The sequence below is a fragment of the Mercenaria mercenaria genome, chromosome 2, assembly GCF_021730395.1.
Source record: "Mercenaria mercenaria strain notata chromosome 2, MADL_Memer_1, whole genome shotgun sequence".
NCBI lineage: Eukaryota > Metazoa > Mollusca > Bivalvia > Venerida > Veneridae > Mercenaria > Mercenaria mercenaria.
The window spans coordinates 110,293,866-110,317,317 of NC_069362.1; the positions used below are offsets into that span (position 1 = coordinate 110,293,866).

The 23,452-nt window shown below is 32.5% G+C and overlaps 1 protein-coding gene across 7 annotated transcripts in view; it reads right to left on the reverse strand.

Annotated features, from left to right (window-relative positions):
• Positions 1-271: 271 nt before the first annotated feature.
• Positions 272-23,452, reverse strand: part of LOC123564890 (pro-neuregulin-1, membrane-bound isoform-like) — an 87,051-nt gene continuing 63,870 nt past the window's right edge. For 3 of the 7 annotated variants that reach the window (XM_053537531.1, XM_045358799.2, XM_045358804.2), the window contains exons 4-11: positions 22,992-23,172; positions 21,728-21,846; positions 18,108-18,122; positions 15,292-15,391; positions 13,171-13,238; positions 8,597-8,699; positions 6,227-6,380; positions 272-4,817 (exon numbers count right to left, since the gene is read on the reverse strand). In XM_053537531.1, coding sequence (XP_053393506.1) covers positions 3,738-4,817; positions 6,227-6,380; positions 8,597-8,699; positions 13,171-13,238; positions 15,292-15,391; positions 18,108-18,122; positions 21,728-21,846; positions 22,992-23,172 — 1,820 coding nt within the window. In that variant the 3' untranslated portion in view covers positions 272-3,737. Of the gene's footprint in view, positions 4,818-6,226; positions 6,381-8,596; positions 8,700-12,084; positions 12,141-13,170; positions 13,239-15,291; positions 15,392-18,107; positions 18,123-21,727; positions 21,847-22,991; positions 23,173-23,452 lie in introns of all 7 variants that reach the window. The other 4 variants (XM_045358801.2, XM_045358800.2, XM_045358802.2 and 1 more) reach the window with 4 other exon arrangements.

The window sequence follows — 23,452 nt, forward strand, 5'->3', positions numbered from 1 at the left end:
ACCGCCGCAAAGTCCTTAAACACGGCTGTTGTGAAGGTTGACAAAATGTTTGTAAAAAGATCTTTTACAAAAGCATAGAATGCAACAAAGCAAAACAACAGCTGAATAATTATCGGTTTCACCGAGTCTGTTTATGAGAGGTTATGTAATGTCCAACACCCTTTACTCCAACAGCTTAGCGGACCTCTATTATTAGATACAAATGCCAATCATAATACCAAATGACCAGCAATGATGAAGCTGCAAGGTTTCATATAAACAGGAAAAAGAATGTAGCAGAAAATTAGTTTATTGATAATAAGTCACAATTTAAAAATTCTAACATATTTTGAAAATGTATAATTTATACATCAACCGCCACAATGATGTAGAACCAAAACATATGCACACTTACGACTAGTTTGTTTTCAATAAATACCTTTACATAAATACATGTATCATTCATATTTAAACACAAAGTCATGCAAATAATTTTTCATACATACATCAACAGTTTCACTGAAAACAATCGCAATGCAACTTGTTAAAAATTTATGTCAATTTTACAAAACTTAACATCATTTGCTAGACGGAAAACTATTCAATGCGTTTTGTTGCAAGCATTTGCATATGCTAGCAAAGAGTATATTTCAAAGTTAAATCTAACATGTATTGAAACTTTCAAATGTAGATACGGTTTCATAATAGATATCAAACAAAAATTAAGTATCTAGGTTCATTGAAATATTTACACGACTACATTTTTTTTAATAAGTTTGTATTTGATTCCAACTGGGCTGTCAAGGATAGACAAAACTATTGTTTTTAATTAGCATATGCCCTGCATTTTAGATAATTTACGAACCATATCACTGAAGTTAAAACAAAATAAAAAATAATATAATATATTGTTTCTTTCTCATAAAAAATATGTACTGTGGCTTAACAGAATTACTATGATTGAATACAGTTATTCTTCATATGATGCGGTTGAATACGAACTAATAACACATTAAAGAATGGTTAAAACAGGTAAAAGTTATTGAAGTGTCAATATCAGTTATTCAAAACTATTATCCATTAATTAATATCGTAGAAACTGTTCATTATCCAATTATGTCCATTAAAGCCCAGTGAAACCAATGTTTTCAATGTGTTACCCACTGGGCGGTACAAGTTTTCACAGATGAAGAAACTGATAAAGTTGGAAATTTACTAAGAAATGCAAATGTATATAACAAACAGTTTAAATGTATTCAGACATAACATACGGTACGCTTACAGTCAGCAGTAGTAGTGTCCCTTTGTCAGTAACATAACAAGTCTGTACAAAATTGCATAATAATTCGGCATAAATAAAACAGCTTTATATATACACATAGTAACGTTATAAAATCTTAATGATAAATATACATATCAAATGCTATATATACAGAATATACATTCTAATTGGCAGTGCTGTTTTACATATATTAAACGATATATTAACGAAAGTTGCATACAATGTACATATAAAGCGTTCACAATATACAAATATATTACATCTAAAAACATACAACATTGTTAAATATTACACTATTTGATTATTTTTTTATCAATATATTAAAATGAAAAGATTTAATGGAATCATTAAATTTAAGGCGGCGCATGACCTCAAACAGAAATCTAACTCTACCATACCGCTTTTATCAACAAAACGTAAACAGTTCAATGTTCTCTCACGTTTTCATATTCACGTTTTACAACTTCACCATAAACTGTTTCTATTACATCCTGTTCTGAAATTTGAATGTGTTTCTTTTCTTGTATGCAATTCAGGGTTTCCAGGATACTTAATAATTCTCAATTAGCTGTGTCAAAGTTTCCTTCTTATATTAAAGGCAAATATTTTCCTTATTTCTTTTGGCAAGACATCAAATTGTTTTTTTTAACCATTATGTTCAAATAAAGATTGTAGATGAATTGTTTACTTGACGAACAATTTTAGTTATATACGATCTTTGTCAATACGGATATTATATACACAAAAACATATTTTATGCGATTCCATTGTATTTACTTGCAGTTCAGATGTATGTTTTTATGTTTTACAAATATGAATACATCTAACATTATATTTGTGTGTTTCATGACTACGTACAGACAAAAGATTCTAGCTAACATGGATTTCAACCTAAATATCTGACATTCAAACAAGGTTTTTTTCTGCTTACATGCCTTCACGCTCCTATAATTATGCAACATGCGCGTCCTCTATCCCTCTTTACATTTTAATTGTCCGATTTAAACATATCACCGCAGCACCTTAAACATATGGAATGTATGAAACAGTGATAGTGAGCAGTATAAATGCTTATATTTAAGGTAGTGTTACACCGTTACACAAATGAACATTCAAATAGATGTCAGCCCGCACTGTCTAAAACACATCCGCCACAAATACGAAATGAAAATTGGAAGATTAACTTGTTACAAGAAAATGTACAAAGTGATTTTTTATAACTTATGACCGAAAGTATGTGTGTTAAATCTTAAACGTTTTTAATACTCTGAAACAATTATTGATGGAAACGTTATGCAAAGACTAAAAAAAAAAGAATTTTAAATATTCAAATACTGATAAATAATCAGTAACTATAATATATTCTTATTCCTTTATTCGTCTCAGAAAGGGCCGTCTTACCAATAATGAATGGCTTGAGTTACGAATTTGCATTTCTTTTCTTACTAAACTATTCTGTACCATCTTCTTCCATTTCACCATTCATCACTCTTGATATATGCCAATGCCATGATTTATCCTTTATTTAAAAAGGCTATTAATTGCTAATCAATAAACATTTTTGATCATATCACAAATTCGAAATTGCAACCACTGCAATTGGTATTTCTTTTGTTAACGAAAAAGTGTCTTTACAGTATTAACTGTGTAAATAAGTTATGTGTAAATTATAAAAATGAGCAGCCCCTTCTAAACCTTACAAATTATAGCATTTAACATAAATTACATAAATATTTAAGCAAATACAATATTTTGAAACGATATTTACAATACCAAAGACTGATCAACAGCCAACATAAATAGAAAATGTGTATTTACACGGAATGATTCAATATGGATAGAACACAATTCAAAAATATCAGCCTTTGAAAATCCCTGAAAACATTAAATTTTTATTAAACAATTCTCATCGTTCGTCGTATAATGTTTAAAAAAGGAGTTTGTTAGTTATTTAGCCTAATGCAGACTAATACTGTATCTTCTTTTGCAACTACTTTGTTGTAGAATGCATTACGTTTGTCGTCAATATTTGATTACTTTGTCTTGATTTATTAACGTCGTGATCATAGAAACAAAAAGTCAAAACTACTAATGGCTCGTATGGGTTTAATCAGGGGCAATATTCATCAGAAAAGGAAACAATAAGACAACGTATAATGTTTAAAGGGATGCAATCACTTTTCAGGGAACATTTCGCCTGATATTCTTGTAATGTGTGTGTATGTATGAATGCATAACAGATGAACTCAGACAATCTAACGAAAGCAATCTCTTTTTCAAGTTTCGAAATGCGAACGTTTACCGTAAAAGCACTTACTGTGCCACAGTTTTCACCCCTTCAGGAATTATTCAATCCATTTTGTTCAGTATAAATATATCCGAAATTGCTCCACTCCTCTCTCCATCTCGTGTCAATAGGCAACATGTGATACCATTAGGCATCTGACGATTTCAATCTTTTCTTGTCATTTCTTATTTAAATTGCTATAGAAAATTTGTCTTTTATGTTTGTTCTAAGTTTATTGTTTCTTCTGTCATCTTCCCTTGTATCTGGCGGGTATCTATGGCCTTTGTTCGCAAACGGTTTATGTACTTTATCTTGCATTATGTTAAAATACGCTGGTGACAATCTAGACGAATGTTCTGGCGAACCTCTCTCGTTCCAAGTCTTTGGTGGGGTAGGGGAAATGTCGGAAAATTCTTGCGAATTAGCCCAGGCTGTTCCCGGCGAATCACAACCTTCTGTTGTGCTTGAACTGCTATCACTGTCCTCATTGGCACTAGAAGTGGATTTAGATCGTTTACCTGGCGTATCAGTTTCGCCATTTGTTGATACAGCAGTATTATTCTCGGGCGAGTGTATCGGTAAAGTCATATTTGTTTCTTTGGAATTAGATTTGGGTATATTCTCTTGTTTCCTAACAGATTCAAACGCAGGTTTAGGTACATTGCCTTGCTTTCTAGGTCCAAACGCTTGAAGTGCTGTTGCTTTTAGCTTACACTTTTTAAAAAGTTCAGTGTTTTCTTCTTCCGTTCTCTTTGGCTTGCACTTCTTGAACAATTCAGAATTATCTTCCTCCTCACTTATATGTAAAGGAGTCAATGGCGTTCCATCAACGGGTATTTCATCATCACTGTCCGTATCCAGATTTAACGCAGGCGGCCTAGTGGATTTTGGACTTGGAATATTAGGATTATGATTAGCACCGACTGGTCTCTCTGACACTTTCTGTATTGGATTATGTCTTGGACTAAGATCATTCATCCTATCAGGGGCACCATCAACATTCAGATGCTTCCCAATACTGCCACTTTTGTTATCAAGATCGTTTCTATCATCTCTATTACCAGGATTGCTTTTTCTAATTTCGTTTCCATCATTTTGATCATTATTCTGACTTTTTCTTCTTCTAGGATCGTCTTCAAGAGAGACGGCAGTTTTCCTGGATCTTGAATTTCTATCACCGCCATCATTTCTAGTGTATCCTTCCAATGGATTAATGTAGAGATTTGTCTTATCAGAAGTAAGGAAACATGTCTCCATCGTTTGAGTCTCCTGAAATAAAAGTGTATAATAAAGTGCTTTGTCGACGAAAATACAGATTCCAATTTTAAATTTGTTTTGTAATGTTATTTTGAATCTAATTAGCATTGCAAAGTATGCATTTACATGATAGAATGCAATATATCTTCTCCCTCTTTCGACTTTCTCCAAAAGGTTTGATAAATAAGGTCTTCATCATAACGGCGACGGTCAATGACGACAGAAACTCTTAATGTCAATTTCCATTCATTATAACAATAGTCAATAGTTCAATAATTCATACTGGTGATATTACATTAGGTAGAATTAAATAGAAGTGTTTATTTGTACAGATTGAGAAAGATTGATCAGCAGCCTATTGTGCAGCACCGGAAGCTGCAGCTTTTTGCCTTACTATGTATATTGACTATTTGAAGCTGATATAGTATATTTTTTCCAGAAGGTTTCTCTAGAGCTTCGTGTTTTAGAACAAACCATGTATAATGGCATTAAAATGTGATAGACTTCCAGATGTTATCTGTCATATTTTGATCAAATTTGCATCTCATTCTGACAAGCAGACGACTGAAACACGTCTATACATTTATAACAGATGCTGAGAATAAACTTTACACAAAATTTTAATGAACAACTGAAATTTGTATTTCATTTTCCGAAATCTTTGAAAGTTAACTGATGCTACAATACTCTGTTGTAAGGATTTTAAAACTCCTGATAGCTCATAGAACAAAGCATACGACTGGGTGAGCAAATTATAAATTAACTGAGAAGAGTAATTTTTTAAAATGAAAGTATAATGTTATACGTATGTCTCAGATAACAAACGTTTATTTTGATACTAGAATGTACTACATGCATATACAATTTTTTCATCAGGTTTTTAAGCTTATCATGTATATTACGTATACTAGCCCTCTACGTAACTGTTAATTTCTCTCTTGGTCCATCAAAACGAGGTAAAAGTATTATATATACTTAATGGGAACCCCATAAAACTGGTGTTTACCAAATGTATAAAAACAAAAATCATTTTCCTTGTGACAAGGCAGATAATAAAAAAAGAGCATTTTAAACTGAAGTTTAGAGTATATAAGAACTAGTCACTTTCGTTTCCACTAGTCTAAAATGAAAACATTTAAAACTAACTTTTACCTTATGTATAAAAATGGAGATCATTTTCCTTGTGACTAGGCAGTTGATAGAAAAAAGACCCATTTAAAACTGACTTCTACCTAATGTGTAAAAACACTATTATTTCTGTGACTAGGCTGATAATGGGAAACAGTTAACTACATTTACCTTTATAAACATCATTCATTTTTTGTACTAGCATTAATGGAAAAAGTATAACTACATCACATTAAGATAAGAATCATTCATTCTGTGACTAGGCATATAAAGGGAAAACATGTTTAACTTACATTTACCTTATGCATAAGAACACCATTCATTTTCTTCGTGAGTCCATCTATATCATCACAGCCGATTAGTGGTCTATAAACCTGTGGAATGTTATCTTCTATATTGCCATTTGCCCTCTGACGCCGCCGGCGATGGAATTCGTCCCGACGTCGTCTGAAATACAGAAAACGTTCTCCTTTTTCATACTTTAAGCAATGAAAAGGAAGCAATATTTACATTCTTACTAATTAATAAGCGGTTAACAGTTTCTCTAATTGCAATAGGCTTTGAAAGCGAACAGCATGGATCCTGACCAGACTGCGCGGATGCGCAGGCTGGTCTGGATCCATGCTGGTCGCAAACCCACTATGTTGGTTTTGTCATGGCACGGCTCATTTGTGTTTGAGCTGCAATAAGCTTCGTTTGAACATTAATCACTCTAGGAGCTGCTATATTATCTGTTAAATGTGGACTGTTTTAATTATGCGCGAAATTTGGCCTTTTAAAGCAAAGTATTAGAAAACACACTAAAATATTACGTCACCATTAGGCGTTTCAAAGCGGTTTAATAGTCTCCCTGAATGCACATCAAATCTGTTGTCATCTTTGACAGAAGAAAAGGAAAAAAATACGCATAAAATATGCTGTCTGGGCAGCAGTGTTCTATGTCAGATATGGGTATTTAGTATTCTCCCCATTTGTTAAAAGACTTTCGTGCCAATTAACTGAATCATTTATGCGTTTCTGTGCTTGCCTGTCACCTTGTTATGCAAAAAAAGTGTCAAGTTGCACTCAGACTTACTTCCAGCACGGGTAAACTGTCGATATCAATTAGAAGGACATTGATATATCATGACAAGAACGCTTCATTTCCGTCTATGTTTTATTCATAACCTATTTCTTGCATAAGATATGAGCCGTGCCATGGGAAAACCAACATAGTGGCTTTGCGACCAGCATGGATCCTGACCAGCCTGCGCATTCGCTAACGGTTTCTCTAATTACAAAAGGCTTTGAAAGCAAACAGCATGGATCCTGACCAGACTGCGCGGATGCGCAGGCTGGTCTGGATCCATGCTGGTCGCAAACCCACTATGTTGGTTTTCCCATGGCACGGCTCATATGGTGTATATCCGGTTTTCAGACATTTATTCCACTGTTTTCAATCATTTCGTTGAAAAGGATAAGCTTGCAGTTACCAAATGAAACTTAGATGGTAACTGCAATTGTATTTTATTATTGTAGTTTTATTTTTTCAGCAAGGAAAGCCACATGCATTTTCTGTTATGCATGGCAAAGAGGCGGTCTGTGCTCCTGGAAATCTACCTGAACCTTTAATATTTATCTATAATTTTTTCACCGTAATTTTATGAGAACAAGTAGCTTATCGTCTAAAGGCATAAAATATTACTAAAAACATAAGCATTTTCCCGATGTTTTGCATAGTTGACGAGAATTTATTTATCAGTCAAACTGTACAAAGGTGGGTGGTAGAGCACATTTTTCTTGAAATCAGATTACAGTGTAAATGCGATTTTGTGATTTTTTTTATAATAAATAAATTGATTTCCAGGCTTCCTTGCTCTATGCACTGATTACCTTTGATATATTCGTAGATACACACGTCTGAACTAGAGGGTCTAGAGACTGACATTTCATGAATGTGGTAACGATATGATAAAAATGAGTTATATATATATATAGATAGCAGATGAATACTGTTATGAAAGTGATTTATGCTCGGCTTCATTTCGGCAGCTAGGCTGAAAAATTACAACTGGCCTAAATATTTGACACGTTTTAGTAAGTGCAATTTTCATCGGGAAATTGAAATATGTCTTTGAAGATGAACTGCTGCAGCAAAACTGGACTAAATTTGAACAACGCCGTTAAAGGCTGAATAAAATCAAACCAAATCTTGCAGACCGCAGCAAGAAACTGAGGCCAGTAGAAAAGTTAAATGTGACAATCGCTAAAACAGAAAATTTACTACAACTATGAGGCTCTGTGGTTATGACTGAGTGATTGAGACACGTTTCAAAAGTCAAGCTTCTAAGTGGTTGTTTCTGAGTGACAAGAGACTGAGCTCCGAGACACTGTAACCTGGGGACCTGGGGAGAACATCTTCTTAAGAAAAGATTGTAGTACAAGGATATGACTTTGGCGACCTTGATGCCCAATTATCGATTTATTATTAAAATGTTTTCTTCGCTTTAAAAGAAATAAGCAAATATATGAACAAAGAATCAAGACCTCTCTACGATGATAGAAACATTTATATAAACAGACACCTAATTTACCAAGAAACAAGAAATATGACACATTAACAAATACAGTTCAAAGACAATTGTTGTTTATTTTCATTATAAAAACGAAATACATATACTTACTTTGCGAGGAAGTATGAAGCAACACAGATACCAATGAAGAGTAAAATGCCACTAATGATTCCTACGACGATAAATGTCCGTTCCCGAGCAAGCTGCTCCTCCCCTAAAACATTCAGTATACATTGTTTTCTTAATGAGTCACGAGAATAACGTGCAAATATAAATAATTAGAACACTGTATCACTTAAACTGAAATGATAATGTTGAAACTGTATTATCAAAATAGAAGAATGAGTTATCAACAGTGCTTAAGTCTTTTGTGACAATAGTTTACTTCTAATACTCATTAGTAACAATTTTCAATTTAATAAGGTAAGATTTTGTCACAGTAATACAAAGTTAGTATACAATGTTAAATGAGTATGGTTTATAAATGAAATAAATTTTAATCACATTTGTCTGGCTTGGACGGGCACCTGGGTAGAACCACCTAACTTCCGTAAGCCACCTGGACAGTCGTCTCTTAGATACAAAATATTTTTATAAATCATATGAGGGTATAATTTTGATATTTATTTTGAATAACAGTGATATTTATTATGATGATGATAGAATGAATTAAAATAAAATAATTTATCAAATAAGCAAGTCAGTAATATAAGGTATGGTGGCAAGTAATTTGATTAGTACAAATATGAAAAAAATATATGTATGTTTTAGTTTTTAATATCCTGTTACACTGGAATTGGTTTTTAATGTTCAATAACTAAATCATTACACGTAACGGAACACGTGGTTGGGAATTCTTTAAACTGAATGAAAATTACCATGAATTTCTACGAATTTCACTATGCAGAAATAGTCATCGCTTTACAATTTCTTTTAACAAGCAAAATTCGTGTTGCTATGGTTATCTGAATGTTTGATATCAATGATAAGGGTGATATTCCCAACGTTTCTTAGAATGTCTTAGAATTCCTTCATCATTTCAGAGAAAATACATTAGAACATAACAAAGATGTCAGTTCGATAATGTTGTGTTATTTTCCAATGATACAACAGATATTTCTACAGATGGAATTGAAATCTGTAGATACAGCTTCAAAAATTTATAGGAAGATAATATATGCACTTTCATCAAGCTAGATATCGGTTCTTTATCATCATCCTCTTCAGATAAGACATCCATTAAGGTTATTCATGTGGAGCTAAATGTAGGTTACTTTATAAAGGTGTTCCCACAGGGCACATTTTTTCCTGCAATTTCATTTATACAAGTTTGGCTACAACCGTTTTTACTAAATTCGTATATAGCGCCTAGCATAATTAAAACGTGAAGATTTGGGCTGCAATGACCAATCGGGTGCTCGTATACATCAATATAAAATGGTTGCGCAAAATAACATTTACTTGAAATACTTTTGAACCATTAAGATGCCTTTCAGTTCTGTGCCAATCTGTTCCGGAGTTCCCGAGAGCTGCATCCGATCTTGTTAAATATGAAGACGGGGAACCCCATTTAGCCATTAACGTAATAACTATAAACTCTCTAAGACAATAAATATTGACCTTTGATATTTTGTCTGCAGCATTTTTTTTTATTCCAAGGAGACATTTTGCAAACAGTATATCGTAATCCTGAAGTAGTTTTGAAGAATATATTGGTTTTAAAACAAGACATAATGGATGTTTCACAGCATGTTTCCATTACGTTTCTTTTAGTCAAACTCTTTTGATTATATCCGGTTTTTTCCACGAATCGACAAATGGCTTACTTTATCATAAATTGAGTAATATATCATGCTTCCGTCTAGCCAATAAATCCTATAAATTAACATTAACTGGAAATATGATGCTGGTGCTGCGAAACGAAAGCTTTTTGCAAGTCGAATGTGCCAGAGTAGTATGCACTTAATGACTATGGAACAACAATACTGCGCAAAGCTAAAGTACATGTGCTCCAGAAACTTTTAAGGCATCTGTGAAAGTGTAACATCTCAAACGCTTCGTTTGATGACCTACTTTGGGGTAAGTCCAAGTGGAGCATCGCATGATCCCTCCACCTGACGTATCCTACATTGCGAACAGTAAGATTGATCGTCTCCGCCCCGTGATACTTGATAAGGAACGCGATACTGACGCTGCTTGTACAAATGAGAACATATCGCGTGAAATGCAGGAACAAGTGGCCCATTAAATTATATGGATGATATAACTATTAGATATTGAGGCTGGATCAAATAATGACTGGGATTCCACGAGTACAGTGTAGATAAACGTTTCCGTCAGATATTCGATCATAACTCTGACGTAAATGTTGATAAGACAAAGTCTGAATTTCTGAGCTATTCTAGAATTATTCTTATTATATTAAAACGGGAAAAATGTATTTAATTTCACGAAATACATTTCCTGAATTTGGCTTTAAATGTACGCGTGCATGATAGAAAAATGCAGTGTAAGCACATGGTAGTTATAGGGTTATGTGCAATTTGTAAAAACAATTTTGAAATGTAACTGCATTAAAAGTTTTATACATGTGTATTAATGTTTACTTCAATTATATGTTACAGTGCGAGATACTGGCTTGTTAGTTTTAAATTGTAAGCAAGACAATTTGAAATTATTAAAACATCTCTAGGATTTTCATTATTTGTAACTAATTCGATGAACATTTTCTGTTTTGCTTAAACCCGTAGCAAATTTTAACAGAGCATTCATGGCAGGTCTTAAGTTTTACACAGATCTACATGTGTCCCCCTTCCCCATCCACACACGTTATGATTATATAGATTTAAAAAGTCTGCAATTGGAGAACAAACATTACTTCGTGCATTAACCTTCCGTTTAATTACGACAGAAAATCACCCAAACTAAATGTAAATATAAATCGTTTGTATAAAGTTTGTAGCCCATTTCATCATGATTTTATTTATATCTACCTTACTTTTTTATCTACTCAAGCAAATGTTTATATATAATATTCTGTAAAATGTATTATACTATTAAAGTTCTAATGAAGACAAAAGTCTCAGTTTAATTCTAAATGTTTTAAACAAAGAGTAAAGAGAGGTCATATCTTGGGTAGTGGGGTACAGGTTACATAATATTTGAAAAATATGGAAAATGGATGACAGGTATAGATGGATGGAAAAGAATGTTTATAATACAGGTTATAAATAGCATATTGAAGCTTCTAAAAGCTGGCTTTTTATAAATATTTACGCTCTGTAATAAAATAAAATATATCCTAAGATTCCATTCAAGTAACCATCAAACACGAAAAAAATCGTGCACAATAAACCACGTGCAATATCAAACGCCAATACCACTTAACACCAGTCCTTTTTTAGATGACAAGCCGTTTTTATTGTATCAAAACATTTTGTTAAAAAGACGAAACAGAAATGTAAACATAAGAAAAACAAACACTTAAATAAATAACGAAAGAAAAAAAAACAGTCAACTAATTTATTAACATAAATTTTGATTCTGAACAAAAAACTACATTTTTGTACGACTGACAACATAACATTTAATATACATACTGGTTTTATCGAAGCTTAATTCCATACATCGTTGTCCTCGATAACCAGGCCGGCACCTAGCGCAGAGAGAGAGGAAAGAGGTGAGCAAATATAGATGGAATCAAAGGCTTTCCCAACATCACCAAAAATTATGTATAGTCTCCGAGCAAAGCATCAAAATCTGAACTCTTTTTTTTGTAATATTATTAGATAAATGAAAGCACATATTGTAAGAAAATGTATTTCAATAATATACTGGAGCATTATAATTGCTTATGATAGTTGTTTATTTCCATTTACTTTATAAACATTTGTAATAAACAATTAAAAACGAATTTCAAAATGCAGTTTTTTAAAATTTCATGCAATACATGCTTTTGTTATAACAATGTCTACATTTCCTTTTTTCATCTATCCACGAAGAGTTCAAATTAGAAGCAGCAAGGGCGACTACACAAGATATCCCAATACCAAGATACTGCAATTTCTGACGGTCATTATAGAACAAATAACCGACAGAACACTACAGGTACGTTGTTTTGTAAGTAGCCAGTGTGTCAAGTTTAGCAACAGGCTTTCTTTGTTAGTATGAGTTTCATTTTTGGCTTCTGTTTTTGTCTTTTTTATTACAATTTGTTCTTAATTGTTGTCTTTTATTAGATCATGCAGCTGCATTAGAATCTACACTCTGGCTACCTGTATAATGGTTATGCAATATACAAGAGGGTTAGTAATTAGAAGACACTATCCTTTGGAAACTCCTTCCAGCACCTAAAGCTTTCTCTAGAAAGAGTTCTACAACAGGGGCATCAATTACAAGCATTTTGCGCTACAAATAATTCTTCATGTCTGCTTAATTTCAATAGCAGCTTGTTTACATATTAATTAGCCATGCTGTTAGTGGGTTGTTCGCTAAGCACATGCAATTTATTATTTCAGCAAGTTATGTTTTTTTTTTTTTTATCTGATTACGTTTTACTCTGACCATTAATTCTGTCTTATTTCAGGGGAGCAAACTGACTGGTGAAAGTTTGCTTTAATTGCATGCCCATGCCGTAAACCACTTTCTAAGTTAGAGAATGCATGCCCAAAAAATGTGTATCGTACCCGATGATCTTTTGACATCTAATATGGAGAAAACTTCGCACCGTCTACCTTTATAATTCCTTGGACATCTGTTAAACCAGCACCAAACATAGTCAGGTTATATTATATATAAGCAAAAATCACAGCTTTACTCAAAATTAAAACAAGTAATGGTTTTGAAATTGCTTTGTACTCTTTCAGTAATCTCTTACCTTGCTAAATTTCTATAATGAACTTGTCCATCTTTCAATTTGGACAGTACCATTAACTGTTAAAAGGGGTGCTTACCAAAACGATACTGACTGAATAGCGAACAGTGCAGATCTTGATCAGAATGCATGGATGTGCAGGATAATCATGATATTTACTGGTCGCAAAGGCAGAACCAATCGTGTCAGGCATGGTAAGGGTTAAATACTTTAATTATCTATTTCAGAAGTTAAATTAACAAAAATCAACAAAATGGCAGTGTGATTAATGATGGACTGCCGAAAGAGTACAAGCATAGTTAATATGTGTCTTTAATTGTTACAAAGTGTTAAACAAAAAGCATATAGCAAACACATTAATTAATTTATTAATCAAAACGAGAAGAAAAAAATCACGCTACATATTCGCAAACCAAAGACTTGTAAAATTACTTATATATCATGTTAACATAGACTTTAATAGATTTTAATCATCAATTACTATAATCCATGACAGATACCCGTAATATCTTCGCCTTTTCATTAAAATCAAATTTCAAACGAGATTAAAGACAAATCTACAAACACTGCTACAATATCTAAGACATATCTAAATATCTGTTATCTAAGAAAAGCTAATGGCGGACCGCCGATTGATGAAACACATATCATATCACAAGAATTTCGTCTAAAGTTTTGCAGACAAATTAATACTTGAACAAATAAACAATTAAAGATACGAGCATAACAGTTATATCTACAAATGAAATAGGTAATAGATAATGCTGTTCTGCCATTTATTGCAGCCACAATCGATGTTTCAGGCATCTAGGTAGATAGAACATCAAATCTCCTGTGATTTTATCCTGGATTATCTATCAGCAATAAGTTCATATAGTTCTATTCAATCTATGAAAAAGTAGTAGGTAATTTGGACATAAAAATCTGCAAAAACAGTTACTTGATTGTGTTTATCAGGGTTTTTTTATGCAACATCTATTTTTATTGCGGAAACATTAATACATGTATCGCAATACAGGTACAAAAAAACGCGTATTAATGTCGCTTTGAAAAAAAAAGCATTGTCGGCATAAAAGATGTTTTTATTTCACCAGAAATAAATTGTAACAAATGACCAGGAAGTCAACTTTACGATAGTCGTAATTGAATTATGTATAGCAGTAGCAGTAGCCAAAGTTAAGCAATGTCTTAATTTTCTATAGGACTTTTGTTTTTAAAACAACGAATAAAATCGAACCTTTCGACTCACATATAAGTTTTTTACCTTGCTTTCTGTGCGATTCATTGAAAATGCATTATCAAGCTGAGAACCAGCTTTTGCAATATGTAAACCTAAAGATACTTTCTAAATAAAGATGTTTCCATCGTTATTTTTTTATTAATTAACCTTTAGCCTGCTGGCGGAATGCGATTCTGCCTTTGCGACCAGTGCAGACCAAAATCAGCCTGCACGTCCGTGCAGGCTGATCATGATCTGCACTGTTCGCTATTCAGTCAGTAAATTTTCAATGAACACCCCTTCGATTAATAAGTGGTATTGTCAAAACTGAATGATGGACCAGTCCATTTAAGAAATTTAGCAGGCTAAAGATTAATTAACTTACTTGGTTGTATAGCAACCTAAGAAGTCTCTAATAACCTGATAAGATAATTTCGATTTACTGTTGCTCGTAACAGTTTAAAAAAAACATATTCTACTTTTCTGCAACAGCTTTATTGTTACTATGTTTTTCATGGAAATCAATGACTTCTTTTAACTGTTTTACACTTTACAAGAACATTTCGTGCTGCACATAAAAAAATGCAATTTCCTCGAAATTACAAATTTGCGTGTACATTTATAAATACTGTGTAACGAAAACCCTTGAACGGTTTCCATATAAAAATAATATGGTGAGGTATATAATTTTATATTCTGTCTAATGATACATACGTGCAAAATGTTTCATTTAAATCTACGTATTTTGAGCAATTGCCGCCATTCAGACAATATTCTTTGAACTCTGGATCACAATCGACCGTCTTGACTGGACCTGCAATAAACAAAAGTTTATTTAGATGTTATAACATGCCTTTTGCATCTAAATTGTGTCTATAGCAGAAATTTACTCGACCACTCTGATTTAAGTAAAAATGTGATGAAAAATATTTCCTTTTATATATGCTCTTAAACAAGCGTTCTTTTAGTCCTATAAATTCAAGAACGCTTATATCAGCAAATGCAGCTTTTCAGCATTTTAGGGGATTTATCCTTTCTCTGCTAAATTTCTATAATGAACGTGTCCATCTTTCAATTTGGGCAGTATCATTAACTGTTAAAAGGGGTGCTTACCAAAATGATACTGACTGAATGGCGAACAGTGCAGATCTTGATCTGACTGCACGGATGTGCAGGCTGACCATGATCTACTCTGGTCGCAAAGGCAGAATATAATGTGCCCAGCATGATAAGAGGACGTAAATATCATCATGCGAAACAACTGCATTTGTTGTACTTATATTTTCTTTCAAAAACTCCATCAAAAACATCATTAAACTTAACCATTCTTGCAATTTTGTTTTCTTGTCAAAAGTGCGTATTAGAAAAGTTGGATTTTCGTATTTACATTTCAAACCCATTTTGGGTAGCTGTTTTCAAGTCGCTGGACAAAGTACATGGGTAAAAGAAAAATTCAGTTTACACATGAAAGTACAAGTAAAGTTTGAAAAGAAAATGTAGAATCGAAACACACGTTTCAATGCTTTTGTTTTCAAAGAATGTAAATACAGGGTACATATATTTAAATGAAAGCAGCCGAGATTAAACTGACACTCTATTATTAGCCAAACTACTAGCGAAAATAATAAAATTGAAATGTAAACAAAGCATAATGTTATCTCTCTCCAAAAGGAAAAGTGTGTTCCTATATTCTTAGATCACACCTCAACATAATCATTGCTGCGATGGAAAATCCTCAATCCGCAAATATACCCGACAGGGAAAATGCACTGGATTAACATTTTACAACTTTAAAAGAAGTATGGAAGGTCTGCTGAGACTTATTTTTGAAATGTAGTACATTATCCTCGTTTCTGTAAATTACTTCTATGCTAAAAAAATATATATTTCGGCTATCTTGTTTGACGTACAAAAATAAATTACAAAGAATTATGGATCAATCATAAACTAAACGTCGTTTTTATCTACTGGTCAGTTAAAAGTCTCAAACAATAAAGAAATAAAAAGATATTTTTATATTAAAAATCCACCTACGTCAAGTAATGCCGATTGTTCGTGCACATAGCATAATAAGTCTGGTATTCAAAACTTTTTTTTATTGCTGAATACGAAGAAGCCATAATATTAGGATCACGGCACAGCTTGCAGAGGCAAGTGAAACATGTGAAATAAGTAGCAAAAATTGACGCTGTGTCGGCTTTCCATAACTATCAGAATTTTGCCTATATCAGATAAAGCAACATAACTATAAAATGCCTGTTATCTTTGAAAACATTAGCATGTCTATTTTGTGGCACCTGTTCGTACTCTATACAATAAGTTGTAAACTTGTTAATCCAGTAAATTTTAGAATGATGTTATCTATGTCTTTAATACCAACAATTTCTCTTTTCTTCAGATAAATGCAAAAAAAAATGTAATGGGTAAAACCTACTGCCGACAGCTGTGTAATTTTGTTTAAAATTCAATAAATAAAGGTGCGTTAGCGGTTTAAAGGCAACCCATATATATATTCTACGATGTAACAAATTTTTATAAAAAAAATAGCATAAAAGTGTGACATGTCCTATCACAAAGTTATCACTTTGTAATAGTTCAAAGACAAACATTTTCTCAGCAATACAATAAAGCGGAAAAAACATCTCCCTCCCAAATGCAACACATTCTAAACATAGATTTATATAAAATTGAAAGTAGACTGTGAGAGCTAAGTTCACTCCAAATAACTAAGAAATGCTATTCCCTCACTAATGACTACTTGGTGCTTTATTATTTATTACAAACCCATCCTTTTAAAAACGTTGTGACAAAAAGCATTGATACATAAAATATATACCAATTCGCATTATCTGAGCTAACGAATTAAACCATTATTATGCCATAAGTAGCTAATTCAAGCAACGAATAGTTTCCGGGTACATATATGCTAAAAAGGCCTGATGATTATCAAAAAGTGCCAATAAATGCTTAAAAAAGAAAGGAAGAGTCGCAGAAATTACATGTAATTATTGAATGTGCCACATAGGGATACAATTTTTAGCCAGAGCGTCTCGTATGCGTGTCTGACACTACAATGCAATTAAAATCTGAAGGTTTAAAGCAAGGACTTAAATCAGGGGAGAATTTTGCGTTTATGGCAAATTTGGATAAAAAGTAAATATGGGTAAAAACAAAAGGATTTTTGTCAGTCTCTAAGTAGTGTTAGATAAATAAAAACGTGATGGTATGTTAAACACACGTATAATTTTATTACATAAACACACTATGTGGATACACACACTCTTGAAACGTTTTTAATAAGACTATTGTTGCTTTCAATTGTGTGGTCTGTTTTCGTCTGTTTGGCTGCTCCAGTTGAATCAAATATTTATAGTTTAAAGTTTATAGTTTAGACTTAATCGGGTTATTGCAAATATTAGTATTTACATGAAATTAGTATATATTCTAGGATAAATACGGTTGACAGTGCGGCGCTTAGACAAATAACACAAAATGAAGCAAAATAAAAACGCACTAATATGCGTTCTTACCTGGAGTATGCACAACTAAATATAACAAAAATAATTTCCAGGTCAGCATGCTAACGAACATAATGTTTCAAACAAAAGTTAAAACCACACACGAATAGGATTGTTTAAAATGGACAATAACAGTATTCAAAGAAGTCAAGATTCTCTGTTGAAAGTATACTGTGTATTTTTAAACGAAAATCGCCGATGATATTTTGAAATTGCATTGATATAAACAAAAAATATTTTTGCGTGTGCATTTTTACTTGAAAATGCTAAAATGAAACATTTCGAAAAAAAGCGACAACGTGTATCCATAGTAAGATACCTATTTACACTGATTGCGACAAAGTAAAGCTCGGTGGAAATGAAAGACTTATATAATATAGGAGTAAATATATCTCCTTTGCTAATACCTTTGCCTACTCTATAAGTGACTAAGATAAATTGTCCACGTTAAACTATTTGCAAGGTGTCTTGTAAGGTTACAAGTCTTACTAATCAATTATTATTATGTGTTTGTTTTAAACATTTTTATAATAATTAGTTACATAACATAATTATGTTACTTTACTTTTCAAGTGTAAACATTATTAATTTGAAATAATATAAAAAGTGGCAAGAAATTCTCTGAAAAATAAGTATCATTTATAAATAAGATCTGCATTTAACATTATATCAGGATATTTTTCAGCATGATTTTCACTTTCTTTGATAGCTATTTGATTGTAGTAGTAAAATGTTCGTCTCCAATTTCTACCTCCGTTATTTGATATGTAATTTGAAATGGTAAGCTATTTTCCGTACTGTACACAAGGTCAGCAATTAGATAGCTAAAATGACTCGTGAAAAAAAGGTTTAATGTCAAAGAGTACGGTTTTTCCTAATCGTGTTATTGATTCATATCATACCTTTTTAGATAATGCATGGGGTGCTTTAATCTCAAGACAATATACATAGTTCGCTGCGCGAAATATGTTAAAAATCTTGTTGGCATTTTTTAGTGGGATTCTTGGCAGGTGGTCTAAACATACGAAGCACATGGCCTCCTGCGTTGTAGGAACCAGTGTAACGCTCATAGCCTGTTAAAAAGGAACTAAGTTCGTTGTCAATTAAACAATTACATTAGCAATTACTTTTGTTAAAAGTGTGCTACCCCCACGAGGAAAAGAAGAAGAATACAATAGAAGAAGATATGAGATCTGTAGCGTTTGGTATTGAAAGGAAAGTAATTTGCAATATCAACTTGATAAATCAACATTTCACCCCTTTTGTTTATACTCTTGCATTAAGCAGAATGATTCCGAGATCACTAACGTTCTTTAAAAACTTTCTTTACCTCCTTTCCTACGTAAACGAAAATAAATTGAATACAAATAACTGAATCTCCGTTTGTCTAGTTAATTTTGTACAAGTTCACGGGAACATGAATTATCGAAAAATATTATCTTTTTTCCTAACGTTCTTTATCATCTTAACTGTTAGCCCCATTGGGCCTTGATATCGTTTAATCACATGGCGTGTTTCTTACTCCTAGGCCATGGCATTAAAAGCAACTTCAAAGGATGATCATTAAGGGCGTATATCTCAATAGTTATGCTTTACACGAGAGACAGAAAATTTTAAGCTCTCTAACATCTTTATCAACAGAACCACCATGCTAGTACTGCAACAACTGTCTCAGTTAAAGAAAATATATAAGATTAGTCAGGGAGAATGATGTAATAAATATTACAATTACTTGCATAGTTAAAGAAATATTTATGTCAATTCTAAGCGAATTATGCTCAAGTATAGGAATGCCTTGCTCAGTTAAGGAAACATTTATGTTAATTATAGGCGAATGCAGTATTAACATTGCAATTACTTGCTTAGTTAAAGAAATATTTATGTCTATTTTAGGCGAATTATGTACAAGCATAGGAATGGCTTGCTCAGTTAACCAAACGTTTATTTTTATGTTAGGCAAATGATGTATTAGCATTGCAATGACTTGCTTAGTTAAGGAAGCATTTGTGATTTTTTCTAAAATATAATGTACCAGTAATGCGATGACTTTCTGAGTTCATGAAACAGTTATGCTTGTTTGTATTAATATTACAATGGCATGTCAATTACAGAAACATTTGTGTTTGTTCTAAAATATAATGTACCAGTAATGCGATGACTTGCTGAGTACCATTCACTGAGAATGACTGTGTTCCAGAAGCAGTTAATGCTTATTCTAGGATGGGAACATGATGTACATTGTATTTGTATTGCACTGACTTGCTCAGTTAAAAAAAACATTATGTGTGTTCTAGGGAAGTGATATTTTATTACTGCAATGACCACATTTAAAGAATCAAATATTTTTTTTTGGAAATAGTAGACAGTACACTACAGTCTAATATGTCCTGCAATCAAGATAATACAGAATGTACCAGTTTTAGAACATGTAAATCAAAACCACAGATCATATCAAATCGCACAGAAGGTCTAATTGGTATAATTAATCAGTCCATATAATTTGGCTTAAACAATAACAAAGCCACAAGAGGTATGCCACACTTACAACTAGCTATTTAATACTCTATTACCCTCTTGTCGTTTACATTTTCGTATAATCAATACTGTTATTTTAATCTTGTGTATCAATTGTTAATTAATTTGTATATTTATAAATAAACTTTGTTTGATAAATGGACTAGAAAAGAATGTGTCCTTTCTAACTCGGATCTTGTTTTCCTCAAAGCGGGACCCCAGCCGATGTTCAATCTTTGGGTCTACATATATGCGTTATACAAGCGATTGTCACAAAAAAAATAATGTTCAAATTGATAAGTTATGATAAATTAACAGAATGTAATTGAAAATTGCCACAAAGACTATGGGAATTGAAAGGATTTTATGATTTATTTAGTAAAGAATTACTTCAGTGATACGTATACATACCACACAAGTAGATGTTAATGACAACATGACATGAATAAATGAACTATATATCTTTACATATAACTGTATGGGCATGCTGGTTTTGTTATTATTATTTCAGACGACTTCTAAAAGTCGTCTGCTTTTGTTGTTTTGTCACTTGTTAATAAGTCGCGAAAATATGTGGTTACTATGATATTGCGCAATTATGCACTTGTTATATGCTGAATATATAAATTATTATCAAGCCACAAGCTCAAACGAAAACAGTGCATTTTGATAGATGAAAAAAAGTACAATTAGTAGATTGCAAAATATTTAAAATGTCCTCAATACTGTGATAACAGTATTTGACTGGATTAATCCATTTTATATTTAGAATGATTTGGGTCAAAGGTTATAAAATCGAGTTTGGAGATCAGTCTAAAAACTGAAGTATCTGATTGGTTGATTTTTGGCTCAGGTTTCAAATTGGCCAATGAAAAGAATGGATACTGAGACCGGCTTCCAAAGTCAGTTTTATAACCTTTGAAACTTGGAGCATCGGTTCAATGATATAAACTATAGTTTGCAGACCGGTCACAATAGCACCTGATTGAATGATTATGAGCTCATTTATGAAATGGACCAATGGCAAGACTGCATTCTGAGACTGGTCTCTAAACTCAGTTTTATCATCTGCGAGTCAGGTCACTGGCTGAAACATATTCTAGTTATTCAATACTTACCATCGAAGACGGAGACATTGGAGTGTTGAATTGTTTCTCCATTATTTGTTGTCGCTATACATGTATATATACCCTCATCTGACAACAACGTTTTCGCAATTCGCAACTTCGACTCGTCACTGAAAAAGTGAAATTTAGTTTTTATAACATTGTCATTTTGAATATCGAGTACAGAAGACAAAACTGTAATGTAGTACATGAACATTTGTACAATGGTTTAATAACATATTTTCAAATTCCTGATTATCCATAAGAAAACTAAAAGCTGATTATTATATAGTTTAATTCTATTCTTCTAGATCTGGTGCAGCCAGGACGTTTTCCCCTTGAAAAAGGAGGCGATCCCAAAGCAAAAAGGTATTTTTACCTAATTTTGAAATTAAAATTTCCAAACCTATGTTATCACTAAGGTTATATTTTGCCTTTTCAACAACAGTTTTGCTATTATGTATTATGTTTAGTAAACAGTTCTTAAAAATTCCATCCCGCATTTCAAAATATGATTAAAGAGGGATAAATTATATCTTGTTTAGTTTCAGTTTTCCCACTGGAGACAATTTAAAGAGATAGATTTTCCCAATTCTACTCGTACTGGTGGCATTCCCAAAATGATGAAAAAAGGCCTGGTAGCATATATCTGTATAAAGGTATGTGCAGTTAACATCTAAGCGACTTATTTTGCGGGAAGTTTTACACCCTTCCTATCCATTTTATGCACATAACATATTTACTATATCAAAGAGGGAAGTGGTTACATATATTGTCTCGCAATGTCGTATCAATTTTAGATTTTTATCCGTCTATACAGTCTGTATCCTAAAGCAATATCTGTACAGATCTAACAAACATCATTTGATTTCGATGGCTACTGGTACAACGTCATGTTTCCTGAATTTGACAGTTTCATTTATTTATGTGGTGTTATTGATTTTAGGGTAGCTTTTTTATTTTGTGGCGTATAGCCCGACAAAATCTTTCTAATTTTAGATTGCATCATTTTATAATGTCTATTTCCCTATAGTCATTACAGTAAACATCTTACAAGCACGTTTGATTCAGTCGCCTTGATTTTATTGATTTTTTAGGTTTTTTTTTGTGGTATTTGTTTCTAAAATTGGTTGTTTAAATTTCCGTAATTGGTGGTGAGGAGAAAAGTGTAAACATGCATGGGGATATCCTATCAAAAAGTATGGATTATCACAAAAAAGTATGATAAAGGAAACGATGAAAACTGAAATATTTTAAAACTAAATGCTAGTCTTACTCTTTGGAACGGATGGTTAATCCTTCCTTATCACCGGTTTTAAGTTCCTTGCCATCTTTTTTCCAAGTAAACTTGGTGACTTGACTCGTTTTTGATTTAATTTTACAAGTCAATCTCATAGTCTCTCCAAACTTTTGTTTCTTATCTTTCATTTCTGGAATTGATGCTTCGGGTGGAGTGTCTGAAACAGAAGATACAAAGGAAGGCATACAAAACTTAGAAGTGTACATTTTAAAACTTTATCTAAATTCAATTGCATTTTTTTACTCTTTATATAATAATTTCAAATTCAGTTCGAAGCAGGCACAAGTTGTCTAGTAAAATGTCAAGTAGTTGATGGTGAAGCAGAATTTAAAAGGACCAACTGAAACCTTTACATAGTAACCAGCCTTGCTCAACAATGAAATAAATAATTGTTTGCATCATTTTAAAATGGTACCATTCTTTTGCCCCAAACTGGC